The 16,757-nt window shown below is 30.8% G+C and overlaps 1 protein-coding gene across 1 annotated transcript; it reads left to right on the forward strand.

The window, feature by feature from the left end:
* Positions 1-8,772: 8,772 nt before the first annotated feature.
* Positions 8,773-16,657, forward strand: LOC145609546 (uncharacterized). The gene is made up of 13 exons (XM_081665003.1): positions 8,773-8,835; positions 9,216-9,500; positions 10,047-10,232; positions 10,343-10,441; positions 10,552-10,696; positions 12,329-12,480; positions 12,838-13,383; positions 13,531-14,778; positions 14,881-15,205; positions 15,327-15,588; positions 15,721-15,913; positions 16,021-16,400; positions 16,492-16,657. The coding sequence occupies exons 1-13, from the start codon at positions 8,773-8,775 to the stop codon at positions 16,655-16,657; spliced, it is 4,050 nt and encodes a 1,349-aa protein (XP_081521129.1).
* The last annotated feature ends 100 nt before the right edge of the window (positions 16,658-16,757 follow it).

The raw sequence follows: 16,757 nt of genomic DNA on the forward strand, positions 1-16,757 counted from the left end.
CTTGATCGCATGCATTTATGTTAAATGTGATCGTGTCGCACCATTTTAAACAAGACACAAGCACTAAGCTAAGCCTAAGAAGATCAAGATTTTGGAGAATGTGTTCCTTTCGAAATGATGTACTCTTTGTGAATTGTGATGTTCATATACGTTTAACATCCAATTCCAAATAATTAAGCTAATTGTCAAAGAGAAATAGATTAATTAATTTGTGTCACTTATTTGTATAGTCTTATTCCCTCTATTTAATAATAAGTCTTATATCAGTCATGCACTGTTTCTATTGCATACGCTCAAAGTATAACACCTTTAATTATATATATATATATATATATATATATATATATATATATATATATATATATATATATATATATATATATATATATATATATATATATACTTCCTCCGTTTCTTTTTACTTGCAACGTAGCCTTGTGGCACGTGTTTTGAGGTCAAGTTTATATGATGTAAACGGACAAATTATTTAAAATAGTTTTTTACAAATTATACTTAACCCTATTCTAATCTTCGTGTTAAAAATATATTGATAAAATCGCTCGTTTATCTTCACTAATCATCTCCTAAAACTGCGTGCCAAAAAGATGTGTTGCAAGTAAAAAGAAATGGAGGAAGTATATATATTAAAGTCTGTCTTGGGAATCAAAAAATAAATGGGAGAAAAATTAGAAAATGAGGGAGTTTATTGAATGACTAAGGACCTGTTCTCATTGACTGAACTCTGTTGAACTGAACTGAAATGAATATTTTATAAGAGAAGGAAATTAGGAGCTGAACTGAACTGAGGTGAACTGAACTGAACTAAATTTCAACGTAAGAGAACAGGCCCTAAGTAGCCTTTTGTGAAAGTATCTTATACGGAGTAAGATATAATACTAGATTAGTCACATGCGACGTAAAATTTGAACAAATAAAATTTTCTAAATGTGTTCATTTTTTTCATATCACAATTATATTAAAAACCCAAAATAAATAATACATCAAATACTTTTGAAAAAAAAGAGTTTATATGGAGTAGAAAAATTAAATGATGAAAGGGGTATCTGAGGAAGAGAAATTAAATTGTTTAGATTGTTTTTCGGAAATTGATACTAATAATAATATAGCTAATCAAAAGTTTAATAAAAAGCATAAAATAATGACATCATGTATAATTTTGGAAGGAAAATTTTAATAGCAATTTGGCACGTGTCTAGCATGATGTTAGCGGTTGTTATTTTAGTACTCCCTCTGTTTTTTTTATATGCATCAGTTTGACCGGCTTATTTGTCGAGACGTTACTTTGACCATTAATATCTTTAATTGTGCATTTGTAAAAATTGTAACAAAATTATATTATGAAACTAGACATTATAACAAATCTAATGATATATTAGATAATAACTTTTATTTACTTTTTTAGAGGTGAAAATATTTAGTCAACCATGGTATGCGAATAGTGCAATTGTTAAAATGATGCATATAAAAAGAAAACGGAGGGAGTATCAACTGCGGACCTGTTCACATTTACTTAATTTCAGTTCAGTTCAGTTCAGCTCCTTATTTCCTTCTCTCATAAAATATTCATTTCAGCTCACTTCAATTCAGTCCATTTATTAGTGTGCTATTTACAATTGTTTCATTTTTTTAAAGATAAATTAATAGGTTGCAGACGTAGGGCCTATTCTCTTATTGAAATTCAGTTCAGTTCAGTTCAGCTCACTTCAGTTTAGTTCAGCTCAGTTCAGTTCAGCTTCTAATTTCCTTCTCGTATAAAATATTCATTTCAGTTCAGTTCAGCTCAGCTCGGTTCAGTCAATGAGAACATGCCTATAATAGTGTTTTTTTTATTTTTTTTTATTTTTGGTGTTTAGAGAGTCACAAGGGCAGGGGTGAGAATCGGTCACAAGATCTCCTGGAACCGAGAGGAAAGATCTAATCACTTGATCTATCCGACACTTTGGATTATAAATATTTTAATTACGAAATATTTAATTGTAATTGAACGGTTCATTGACTAATTTGATTGCCGTGAACTCCAAGTTCAGCAAGTTTTTTGAATGATTTATGAAAGTCAACTTCTTGAACAAGGATGATGTACACACAGTAAGAAAAATTCAATAATCCGTAGTATTATAACAATTATTTATAAAGAAATGAAAACGATAAAATTAAATTAAATAAATAAAAAAATAAAAAATATATACTACTAAGTCATTAAAGGAAGATTGTTCTCAATTCAAGTACATATATATAATAATCTTTCAAAAAAAAAAGTACATATATATAAGAAGCATTTGAGAATTTAAGATGACCAATAAAAACCTTGAAAGTTTAAGAGATCAATGGCATTTGAAGGTACATTTTATTTTATTTTTTATTTTTATTTTTTATTTTTTTTTTGAAATCTGAAGGTATGTATGTTAAACTGCGATACTAATTTCTTCTTTTATAAGGGAAAAAAAAGTGTTTATGAAGAGTGTGTTATATTTTTTTTACTACCTCCTCATATTATTTGCAACGGCAAGACAATTTTTACTTACACTCTATGCTAAACCGTTGCAAATAATATATAATGAAAGTGGTAAGAGTTTAGTTAATCAATTTTGTTAAATGTTGAAATTCACGTACATGTTTTAACCATGCGCCTACAAATACAGTAATTGTATAGCCTGACTAAGCCTGGTGTATACAACACAACTATTGTTTACAAAATCCGTACCTATTGTAATGTCTATATATAATTATTGACTACTGTTTTTTTTTTTTTGGTTCCAAAAAATAATTATTCAGATGATAGTGATGGTTGCACCATTCATGTCGTCAACAATAATGATGATGATAATAAACAGTCGATGAAGGTGGTTCATCAATTATACATGGCCAAAATAAACCGGTATTTTCCAGATCCTGTTTTGCAACTCAACTTAAACACTACCAAGAAGTCCATGGACCGGATCGAATCAAAGAGAAGAAGCTTGCTCAATAAAATACAACTATCAAAGGTGCGTAAATCTTATACGAAGTACTTATATATAATTCACTTTCTGATATCATGTTAATTTAGATATTATGTCTAAACAAAAGTTATTAACAAGTCAAATCTATGTAGATGTGTCGCACTTGCTAATTGACATACGTCGTGGTTACGTGCCTAAGCAAAAGTGAATTATAACATAAGAGTGAGGGATATCCCAAGTGGTTATTAGGGCACTACTCCCGCCGGTTTTAGGCAATTGTAGGATCAAATCTCATTACTCGTCCTCGTGGCTCGCTCTCTAAACACCAGTTAAAAAGAAACTTAATTTACTCTATAACATGTTTTGTTGTACTGGCCCATCTAATATAAATTAACCCGTCTAGTGTATGAGTGAGTGTGAGTTATGTTGTAAAAAGATAACAAAAAGAGCTGCATATAAACATTTAATATATATACTTCCTTTTTTAGTACTCCGTATTAAGCTGGGAATTTATCCACAATTCACGAGTAAATTGGTGTAATAAGTGCTAATTTATTATTAATTCTTTCTATTATTAGCTTCATATATTTTTTCCTATAATTATCCCATCTTTCCTCGTTTTGAGCACATTGATAAAAAATGAGGTTATTCTTTTCAATTTTTCCTAATTTATACCTTAATAATAAAGTTGTGTCAATGTAGAAGCAAGTTGCCTTGATACAGTAATCATTCTTGGGGACATATCTTCACTCATCGCTAATGGTGGATCTTGGCCGAAAATATTACAGGGGTCGGGATATGAATATTATACCCCTTACTCTTTATACCAATCAGTATAATAACATTATTAAGTTTAATAGCTAATAAATTATAATAATGTACAAGGGGCCAGGCTCTGAATGGCTTTGATGGAAGGTCCCCTCTGCCCTTTGCTAGAGACATACAATAATATTTAATTTTTACTGAATTACATATAATAATACAAGTAATAAACTAATGAGTAGTTAATTAATTTTATGCAGCATAAATTAGAATCCTTGAGATTAGATATTCATACAAGAAATTACAGAGCCGAAGTGCTAATTCGAAGTTTTGAATGCTGCCGAGAGTTTCTTCACAAGCAATGGCCTGAAACCATTGTAAGCATTTCATTTCATTTTATTTATTTATTTATTTATTTTTGGTTGATATTCAATTCTGTAACTTTTTTAGCTGTTCACGCTACCCAAAACCAAATACGAAAGAGTAGTATAATGCATAAAATCACACAATTTATAAATCAAAATCATGAATCAATTTTTTTTTTTTTTTTATATATTTATTTTAGAGAAAGAGTCAAAATGTATTTTTTTTTGACAAGAGAGTCAAAATGTATTTAAGTACTCCGTATTAGTATATTACGTATGTAGTGATAGTTATTATCACTTATACAGAATTATCCTGATAATTTTTGAGTAATATTTTTAAGAGATAGTACATACAAATTCCACATGTATGTCAATAGAGAAAATAATAATTTTATCATATTTTAGATATTACTACTAAGATTGTACGACGTATATGTAGTAATATTTATTATCACTTTTACAAAATAATCCTAATAATTTATGAGTAATTTTTTTGAAGAGATCGATAGTACATACAAATTCCACAATAGAGAAAATAATATTTCTAACTAAAATTAAGTTAAATTTAGAAAAAGTAAGTTTATATAATTAATAAAAATTAAGCCATATAGAGCACCCAATTAACCTGGGAGCTGAGGCAAGGTCAATTATATGTGGCAATCGGGGAGATATATGATGGGATGAAAATATGGGATATATTATAGACTTATAGTAAGTAAAAAACAAATAAATGTTGCTATATATCAATATATGAAATTTAATATACTATAATAACTTAATAAGTATGGATTTGTACAATACCTACTAAGAGGTTAAAGATTGAGAAGTGTTAAAATATTCTCTTGAGGAATTTATCATTCTCTTAACCTACAATCTACATATTTTTAAATATTGTTTTTTAAATAATATTGTGATATAGCATCATAGCACAACTAATTTGATTGATCAATTCTTGGTGTTTTATTTTTTACTAATAATGTTGTATTCCCTATTAGGAACTAATAATTACTATATATTGTTAATTTAAGAGCAAAAAACTTCGACTTAACACGTACACTATGAAATTATGAAGTTAAAATTAAATTTGACTTTACTTAATTTTGTTCACAGATCCAACAATAAAATGTGTCAAATAATTATTAATTTCACAATTGACAATTGAATTCAATATGACTCACTAGCAAAACGCCAAAACTTGATTCATACTCAATTATACGGAGTATTAAACTAAAATCCATGACCTATTACCAAAATTCCACTTAAAATCACGTAACTTGAATTTGATGTTGATTTAAGCAATCAATGTTTGATACGGAGTATTTATATTATTATTCTATCATAATAAAACTATAATTTGGGAATAGTTTTGGTAATTGAATCAAATTTGACTCAACTCAAAATCAACCTAAACATCCAAACATGACTTGTACTTAAACCGTGATAGTTCAAACAACTCGATTATTAAGCCAAAGATCAAGAAAAACAAAAACCTCATGCATCGATCCAAAAGTAAGTCAAAACTCAAAAACTAGATTTGATTAATAACAAATATCTGCTTACAAAATATTTTCCTAAGTACGTACACCAACATAATGCTTAAGATATCGATCAAGAACATTATCCAAACTAATTAATTACACTTAATGACTTCAAGAAAGTCATACATGCTAATTAAGCTAATACACATTACTCAATATCCGAGAACTAAATTTGTGACAATACGAGGGCATAACAACTCGAGCAGGGAGATTATTGGGAAGACACGGCGAGTTGTGGCTGCCTTGGTGATTCACTGGAGTTATCCTTGCAACACCTTGATTAGCCGCGACACCTTTAGTAGAAGAAGCTGGTGGTGAAGACGTGGTTTTGATCTTCTTCTTGATGGTGCTTTCTGATTTCTTAGGATGAGAAACACAACTCAATGATGCCATTTTGCTCATAATACTATGAACAACATTACTTAGTTTAGCCATTACTACTTCTTTACGTAAGAACACCAAGAAAAAATTAAGACTAACAAAGAACAAGTATTATTGTGTATGAAACTCGATCTAAAGCAAATAATTTGGCCTATTTATACACAAATTTTTACTAGTGGATTACGCGTAATTTTATGGAAAGTCGGTTGCTAGAGAAATAATTACTAATAAACCGATAAATTTCTACCGTATATGATTTCTAATATACGAGTAAAAGATATTGAGTATTTTGTAAGAAGATAATGATTTCCTAAATTGTTGTTAGTCCAATAGTAAACCTTCATTAGTAATTTAGTATTATCTCGGTAGATAAGATTAAAATAAGTTTCCATAAATAATTTTTTATACAAGATAATAAATTATTAATGTAGGTAAAATTCAATTTCATATTTTAGATATTACTAGCTACTATTCCTACTAAGATAGTACTCTGTATGTCGTAGTAATATTAATTATTATAACTTTTACAAAATAATCACAATTATATAAGAGTAATATTTTAAGAGATAGTACATACATACAAATTACACATGCATGTCAATAGAGAAAATAATATAATATATTTTAAGTAAGTTTAATTTAGAAAAAAAATAAGTTTATATAAATAATGAAAATTATGTCATATAGAGCACCAAATTAGCCCATGGAGGTCAATTAAATGTGGCAATCTAGGAGATATATGTTGGGATATGAATATGGGATATATTACAGTAATTGGAAAACAAATTCATGTGGCTATCAACTCTAGTCTATAAGTATGGATTTGTATAATGTTTATTTATTTATTTATTTGAGGACAAGGTTAAAGATTGAGAAGTTTTTAAATATTCTCTTGAGGAATTTATCGTTCTCTTAACCTACAATCTACATATTTTAAAAAATTGTTTTTAAAATAATATTTTGATATAGCACAACTAATAGTATTGAATCTATTGATCAATTCTTGGTGTTTTATTTTTTTACTAATATTGTTGTTTTTCCTATTAGGAACTAATTACTTCCCCCTCCGTCCCTTAATACAATGCCTCTTTCTCTTTATTATATGAGGAATAAATGCTTAAAAGAGACATTGTATTAATATAAGGGGTAGAGGGAGTATTGTTAAAGAGCAAACAACTTCGACTTAACACCTACACTATGAAATTACATAAACTAAATTTCACTTTACTTAATATTGATAACTGATCCGGCAATAAATATGTCTAATAGTTACTTCGTATTACTTTCAGTTAATAAGCCTATTGATGATTAAATTCAATATGACTCTCCTACAAAACTTGATTCATAATCAATTACATTAAATTACTCCGTAAAATTCTTGACCTAATACCAAAATTCTACTTAAAACCACGTAACTTGAATTTGATGTTAACCTAAGCAATTAATGTTTGATAATTGTTATTCTCTCATCTATAGGAGTATATTTTAAAAATTGTTTATAAATTTGGAATAGTTTTGGTAATTGAATTGAATGTGGCTCAACTCGATATCAACCTAAACTTCCAAACATGACTTGTACTTAAACCTTGATTATTCAAACAGCTCGATTGTTAAGCCAAAAATCAAGAAAAACTACCAAGTAATTAAGTCATAACTCAAAAGTTAGATTTGATTAATACGAGTAACAAATTTTGCTTACAAAATATTTTCCTAAGTATGTACACCAACATAATGCATGCTTAAGATATCGATTAAGAACATCATCCAAACTAATTAATTACACTTAATGACTTCAAGAAAGTCATGTATACTAATTAAGCTAATACACATTACTCAATATCTGAGCACTAAATTTGTGACAATACGAGGGCATAACAACTTGAGCAGGAAGATTATTGGGAAGACACAGCTTGTCGCTGCCTTGGTGATTCACCGGAGTTATCGTTGCAACACCTTGATTAGCCGTGACACCTTTATTCGTAGAAGAAGCCGGTGTTAAACTTGAAGACGTAGTGGTTTTGATATGCTTCTTCTTGATGGTGCTTTCTGATTTCTTAGGAAGAGAAACACAACTTAATGATGCCATTTTACTCATAATACTATGAAGAATTTTGCTGAGTTTAGCCATTATAATTTCTGTACGTAAGAACACCAAGGGTTTGGTAAAGAAGGGCTGAAGGAGTATTGTGTATGAAATTCTAGCGCAAATTAATTGGCCTATTTATAACACAAATTTGGACTACGCGTAATTCTATGGAAAGTCGGTTGTTAGAGAAAAATTACTAAACCAATAATAAAATTCTACGAGTACTACATGTCTACATGATTATAAAGGATATTTTATTCTTAAAAAAAATAATAATAATAAAAATAAAAATATACAGGTTATTTTTAAGCGGATAAATTTTCAGTTTCCTATTTTATAAAATTTGATTTAAGTCCAATAAGTCAACCGTCATTAGTAATTGTCTTAGTAAGTACTACCTCCTTACACGTTATTTGCAACGATTAGACATTTTTCTTCTCTACTTTATGTCAAATCGTTGCAAATAATGTGTAACGGAGCTGAGGTAGTAGATAAGATTAGTACTCCGTAGTAATAAGTAGTTTCCATAAATAAACCTTTTTTTTTTCCTTTGGTGCAAAGAAAGCCATACATTAAAAAATATTTACATTAAACAATATGTGTGTGCAAAGAGCTAGCAATGATACGTGTGATTGTAGAATTCATGTGGCGCCAAATTATCTTGAGGTTAGGGATAACACATGGCAACACCATATTATCCCTTTGAGTTTAGGGAGTATGTACTACGTATAGATGTGGAATTGGTACGTAAAAACATACAACTTTCTTCATTGATTAGGCGGCTATTTGCAAAATTTTGAAACATTTTTAATCTATTGTCAAAAAAAAAAAAGATTTTTAATCTTTCATCATCAATAATAATTACTCCGTAGAATTTTCTACGGAGTAAATAGATTTCAATTTACATCCATATTTTCAACCACGTTAGCTCTTTATATATAAACAATTCTACATGCATATCTATATATATATATATATATATATATATATATATATATATATATATATTAAAAAAAGTTATTCTACATTTGAAACTTTCTTGCATGCATGATATTGAAATAATGATAATTGTACATAGTAAATGGTTCGTTATTAGGCTTATATATTGAGTACATGTATACAGAATGAAAACCTAGAGGTAAATGAATCGAACCCAAAGATAGAGTTGGTTGAAATAAAGGGAAAAATTCCGAGATTGGTCGAGCAATTAGGTCATGGGAAGACGAAATGGGTGAAAGAGAAGCAAATCTTGAAAGAGCTTGAGCATCTTCAAAGGAGGGAGGTGCTACTTGATGGCAAAATTAAAGAAGCTGAACCCAAAAGTCTGAAATCAAAAGAGAGACGACCCCGTTACCTCTATTGGTACTATGATTCCATGAATAAGTATGAGTTGAAACAACACCTCCGTGTAAGTTTTTCTTATTAAGAATGAACATATTTTCTTTATAAAGGTTATGTGTAGCTCACCTTATTTTATTTTAATCTGATATAATTTGATTTTTTTTTTTTTAAATTTTTTTTTTCTGATCTAATGTGATTGAATTGTCTTTGTTTTTTAACTATATTTGACTTTATATGTATGATATACCATATAAGGAAAAAAAATATTAAATGGAGTTTTAATATGAGTATTTGTATATGTTAATATACAATTTTCAAATTTGTAATTTTTCATAACTTTCTTTTATAAAGGAAATTAAAGACATTTAGCTATAAAATACTACACAAAATAAAGGAGAAAAAGTATGTTTCAAGTTTCAACATTATTTTTCTGACTTGATATACTCTAAATTTTTTTTTCTAATATGCTCTGAAGTAAGGGACACAAAATAAATAAGGTGAACTAAATATAGCCTAAATTATTGTATTAAGTTGCGTTCTTGGATTGAGCCATAAACAAATTGCATGACAATACTTTGTGACGAAGTTCTACTCATTGTCTCAACATATATAGAGATGTTTGAAGGAAATCAAAGAGCATGAAGAACAAGAAAACGGTGCAAAAATGCAGCGCATACCACAAATGATTGAACTAGAGAAACAAATTTCGTCTCTTGAGAAGAAATACAACATTTTAAAACAAGAGGAACAAAAAACAAAAGATTGCCTTTTAGCTCTTGAGATCCAAGTAAAAAAGCAGGTATTTGTGTATGTTAGGAGTAAATTTTTTTAACATTATTACATTAAAGGACCTAATATTCTATTAATAAAACTTAATTAAACAATAATTCTACATGCTTATTTTGGCAGATTACTCTTTATGAAAAATATTGCAAACTACAAAAGAAGGTGCAAGAGCTTGCAACACAGAAAAAATTTGTCACCCTTGAAAAATTGTCCCTTAAAGAGGTAAGTGCTTTTTTTTTATTATTATTTTTTTTTAATATTTTTTTTTTTAATTTATACTTGGATGTTTTAGCTATATTTGATGTGTTAGTTCCTTGTTTATACATGTTCAGATTGAAGAATTCATGTCTAAATGGACAAATGACGACAAATTTCGAGCTAATTATATAAGAAGTATTCAGCTATCCCTTGCCAATCGAGGCTTATGTAGTGATGGAAGAATGTTGTTGGATCCATCAGAAATGATGATAGCTTCAAGTACTTGCACAAAATAATAACCTTGGTATTGGGTTGGAAGTCAACTTGATGTTTATAAAGTCGGTCGCATGGATTTATGTTATGTGGCCGTGTCGCACCATTTTAATAAGTACATGGTCCATGTACCCGAAGGAGTTTAACACAAGCACTTAAGCTATTACGCTTAACAAGATCAAGATTTTGGAGAATGTGTTCCTTTTATAATGATGTAATCTTTGTGATGTTTATACGTTTGTGGTGCTCATACAATAGTTAACCATTGGAGCACTTTGTAGCTACAAAACATATTAGCTTGAATATTTGATATGGTAAAGTAAGCTACAAAGTACTCCGTATATATTGTAGCTTACCGTTGAAAATGCTCTAATTACCAAAGAGTAGTATAAGTTTTACTTAATTTTGCTTTTGTAAGGAAAAATTGTAATGTCCGTACTATTATGTACTCCGTATGTATTATTTTAATTTCTACTATAATATAGATTAATCCATACCGAGTATTATTTATTTGTATAAATTTATTCCCTCAATTTTGTTTGTCTTGTTTCAATCTTGTACTACTTCTATGGTTCTATTGCATACATTTAAACAATAACACCTTTAATTACAACCCTCATCATCATAACTTAACTCAAACTTATCCAAAAAAAAAAAAAAAACTTAATTCAAATTTGTACAAGTACAATAACTAGATGCGTACCTAAAATTTTTCTTTTTTTTTTTTCTTATTATAATTTTTTTAATTGAAGATTAATGGTTATATTGAGAGAGTTCCTAAGCTAAGCTACACCAAAAATTGAAAAGTTCTTTGATATCCCCAAGGCTACGACGTGCATTGCTTGTAGGGATGGCAATGGATCGGATTCGGATCGGGTGGAGCTTCACCCGCATCCATCCATTACTCTAATCGCTCCATCCACATCCATCCGTCATCCGCTTCACCCATCATCCATATCCGTCCGTCCATCATCCGCGGATGAAACGGATGGAGCGGATGATTAATGGATGAGTATTAAAGTGGAAAAAAAACTCACATAAACTCTAATTTTCGGTTATTTGTACAATAATTTTTTTATTTTATTAATACAAAATGTAATAATAACAATATATTGTTTGAAAAATTAATTTGCAACAAAAAAAAAGTAATTTTCTTGCACATTTCATATTTTATTATTAAAATTCTTGGATTAAAAAATATAATATATGTTAAACGGGTGGGTGGATGGTTAGCGGGTGAAAAAAGTATCATCCACATCCGATCCGACCCATCACCCGCTTCATCCGTCACTTGCTTCTCATCCATTTAATTCGGGTTTTCGTCCATTTATTTATAGCGGGTGGAGCAGGTTCATGGATATCCACTTAATATTGCCATCCCTAATTGCTTGAAAGTGTCTTGGCTTGTCATTTTAACTTCCAAGTCTTTATTATTATTATTATTTTTTTTTTTTTTTTTTTTTGACTGTTCAGTCTTTATAAATTACTCTTATTATACTAGTAGCATTTCATGCCTTTCATCTACATATACCAATATTTAATTGTCTTTGGCTCATCAACAATTTTGTTTTTGTTTTTTTTTTTTTGTTCAACAAGATTTTTATTTACATTATTAATGTCTTCCATTCTTGTTATTAGTTATTGAAAACAAAATACTAATACTAGAGAAAAAAAAAATGGAGAAGTCCAAAGCTTCAAAGAAGGATAAACTCCCGAACAAACAACTTGTTGAATTGGTGTTCTCTTGGTCAATCAAAGATGTTCTTAACAAAACTCTCTTCAAAGACAAGGTATTTCTATTTTGTATGTACTTGGTCTTTTAAATTATTCGTGTGTACGTGTTTGTGTGCGCGTACCTCCCTCAGTTCTAGAACAACATTTTTTATAGCTTGATTTTGTTGGTATAGATGTAATATATATATTTTTTTGAAGAAATGAAGGGAGTATATTTATTTAATTTCAAGTTATAATGTTAACTCAGATGAATTCAGTGAATCTATATATAGAATTAAGCCAATATAATTTCAGTCTCATACTCTCATGGACTACTTTTTCAATATTACATGTTTACTTCAATTAGAATGATAATATGTATAATTATTTCATGTTTTCCAATCTTCATAGAATACTTTTTATTAAACTTACAGGTTAAGAAAATACCAGACATTTTTGTATCAAGTACACACTACTTAAGCTCATTTAAGATGCCACTTATAGAGGAGACTCGCGCTGATTACTGTTCCGGGTTAGAGTCAGTTGCTCAATCCCCTGTATGTGAAATATCACACATTTGGTTGTCCAAGCATTACAAGCCCTCTAAAAAAAGATTCATCTATGACATTCTTACCAAACCGATAACTGATGATGATGAAAATCGACATTACTACGAGCCACAATCTGGTGACATATTTGCTGTAACAAACAAAAGGCCTAGAGGTATTGAAGATTTAATCAGATTTGATAAATCAGTTCATATTGCATTTGTTTCGAGGACTGAAGAAGATTCACCTGTTATCGAGATACTGTCATCTGAAAATATTGATCGTCAGAGATTGAATGAGAAAAATGAGAGGCTTTTTGTTACATACTTGATGAATATGACAACCAATATGAGAATATGGGCTGCACTACATCCTGATCCTAAAAGCGCGAATTTAGGCCTGATTCAGAAGGTTCTGCAATACAACTCTGCTGTAAGTAAATCAGTCTGCTATATATTTTTTTCCCTGTTTTTTTTTTCTGAAGCTGATACTGTCATACTGATACTTATATTAGTAAATTTATGGTTCTAATTTTCTTTGGAATTGATTGATAATGTGTTATGACTGTTATTTAATCAGGTCGACAATGATTGTACCTTATGTGTATTGAATGAAGGATTGTCTGATCTAACCGGCTCACTCGGATTAGATGAGTCTCAGAAAGAAGCTGTTCTGAGCAGTATTTCCTTGAGAAAATGCCTGCATCAAATGTACAATCTGAAGCTGATTTGGGGTCCACCCGGAACAGGAAAAACGAAAACAGTTGCTTCTCTTCTATCTTTACAACTTAAGTTGAAGTGCAGGACACTTACTTGTGCTCCCACAAATATAGCAGTAGTTCAGGTTGCTGAAAGGCTTATGAGGCTATTCGTTAAGTCGCTTGTCTGCGACACTTATGGAATGGGAGACATAGTCTTGTTCGGAAATGAGGAAAGAATGAAGATCAATGATCACAAGGATATCCAGGACATATTTCTTAAGAATCGAGTGGAAATCATTGTTGAATGTCTTGAACCTACTAAAGGTTGGACTTATAGTCTGGTTTCGATGATATCTTTGCTCGAAGACCCTCATGCTTTGTATGATTCTTACTTGGTACCGGATAATAAAAAGGATGACAGTGATAAGGAAGTTGATGAGGCTTCTAAGGTGGAAGTCGCGAGTGTAGAGAAAGAGGAAGGGGCAAGGAGTCGTACCAAGAAATGGAAGGAAATTATTGATCAGTCCTTGAAAGCGAGCAGGAAGGAAAACAGGAAGAGCCGAAAAGGGAATAGGACTAATAGCCAATCGAAAGAGGATGGTGAAGCTAGTAATGCTGTAACAAAGACTGAAGAAGTTTTAACATTTGAGGATTTTGTGAGAAATAAGTTCTGCTCTTTAGCTAATCAATTAGTATTTTGCGCTGAAAATCTCTGTACTCACTTACCTACATCGTGTTTACCATTAGATGTTGCGAAACAGATGATTCAGCTTGTTGACCTGCTTAGGAGAGTCCTCGAATATGCTAGAAAAAATGGTTGTCAGTACTCTGAACTGATTCTGACAAAAAAGGCAGACATCTTACCTGTACTGAAATTGCTTCAAGAACGATTTCCTAAGCCTGATATAAAAGGAAGAATAAATGATTTTTGCTTAGCAAATGCGCGTTTGATCTTCTGTACTGCTTCAAGCTCGATTAAAGTGAAAACTCGAGTTGAGATGGTGGTTATAGATGAAGCTGCACAGCTTAAAGAATGCGAGTCAGCCATTCCTTTACAAATTCCTGGCCTTAGAGTCGCGATTCTCATAGGAGATGATCGACAACTCCCTGCCATGGTTCAGAGCAAGGTAAGCTGCTATATGTTCTTACACTAGTACTACATATTTCTGCTTTGAATTCCCCTGCTTTTTTTAACTTGAAATTAAAAGTCGGAATTTTCACTTTTTTAGGTGTTGGAAAAGATGAACTTTGGAAGGAGCTTGTTCCAACGGATCGCAACATTAGGGAAGAAGAAGCACCTTCTGAACATTCAGTACAGAATGCATCCTTCCATAAGCTCGTTTCCGAATAAAGAGTTTTATGAGAACAAGATTATAGATGCACCAAATGTCAAAGAAATAAGCTATGCAAAGAAATTTCTCAAGGAAGCTATGTATGGACCATATTCTTTCATCAATGTGTCTAATGGAAAGGAGAATTTCGTCAAAGGGCATAGCCCAAGAAATTTGGAGGAAGCTACTGTTATTGATCATATTATTGCAAAACTCTTTAAAAGTAAGATTTAATAAACTTTTGTGAACTGATAATTTGTCCCTTGGAAAATAATGTACATGAGAATTTGATGTGCATACCTATATTAGATTTATTTATTTGATTCGCCACTGTATGTATGTAGATTATTATCGCGTGACAAACCAGAAGGTGACAGTGGGAGTAATATCACCTTACAAAGGTCAAGTAGGTTTACTTCAAGAAAAACTCGGGAAGAAATACATAAAACATAAGGAAAATTTCTGCATCAACATTCGTTCTGTTGATGGATTTCAAGGTGGTGAAGAGGATATCATAATAATCTCAACTGTTCGATGTAATGGAAATGGATCAGTTGGGTTTCTTTCGAATTGTCAGAGAACAAATGTAGCCCTCACCAGGGCAAGGTATGACTACATATGTTCTAGCTTCCGAAAACATGATCAAGTAATGTAGTACTCCACTTGTTTAGACTGTAAACTTAATGATAGCATTTTTTTTTTTTTTACTCTGGTTCAATTCTGGTGTTAAACATGTAGGTACTGTCTGTGGATCGTTGGAAGCGGGAGTACTTTAGGCAATAGTGGATCGGTGTGGACGAACCTTGTGTTCGATGCCAAGACTCTAGGGTGTTTTTATAATGCAGATGATGATATAGACCTTAAACAAGCTACATTAGTTGGTAAACCCAACTTTTTTCGGTATCTAAAACTTGAGAAAGCAAGGTGGAAGGTGAGTTTCGTCAGTAATAATCTTGCTGTAATATATCCTCAGGGGAAAAAAGGACAGTACAGACTGTCAAAAATCGAGTATTGAACTAGATATATGCTTATATGCAGGTTAAGTTTAGTGACGAGTTTAGGATCTCTATATCAAGCATAAACAGCATTGAGGTACAAAAGAGAGTTAAAGAAATGCTGCACAAGATCTCTGATGGCTGGCGTCAGTCCAACTCTGATGAAAAACTACTGATGAATGTGGCTGGCATTGATTATGGCGCGGTTACTGAATTATTGGAGCTATACAAGGTTGATGAGAAGCTGAATCTTGCTTGGACTGTTGACATTCTTAAGGAAAAAACAAGTAACACACAAGTTATCAAGGTTTGGGACATAATACCAACTTCCAAGATTCCGAATCTTGCTCAAAATCTTAGTGTTCTGTTTGGAAGATTTACTGTGAACTTTATGAGTCGTTGCAAGTACAAGAATATTGAAGGGTATGTATGCTTTTCGCAAATATATATAGTATGATTTAAAGGCAATGTCATACTAATTTTTGGCCTATATACTTATGTGTATATGTTACAGGAACTTGGTTGTGCCGATGTCATGGCCACTTCAATCGTCGTCCACAGTTTATAGTACACCTCTTAAGGCTGATGATCCTGCAGAATGTTGCTTGACAAATCAATTAGCTGCTATGAATATAGGAGAAAATCAAGAAGACTCGAGCTCAGATAGTATATTTTTATAGCTCTGTATGTCGTTTTATGTGTATTGTTACATGTATACATTTGAACATCTTCAAAACACAGTGAATCGTCGTTTTTACTTTGTTCTTAAAATTAACATTT

Source organism: Chenopodium album, chromosome 23 (genome assembly GCF_948465745.1).
Source record: "Chenopodium album chromosome 23, dcCheAlbu1.1, whole genome shotgun sequence".
NCBI lineage: Eukaryota > Viridiplantae > Streptophyta > Magnoliopsida > Caryophyllales > Amaranthaceae > Chenopodium > Chenopodium album.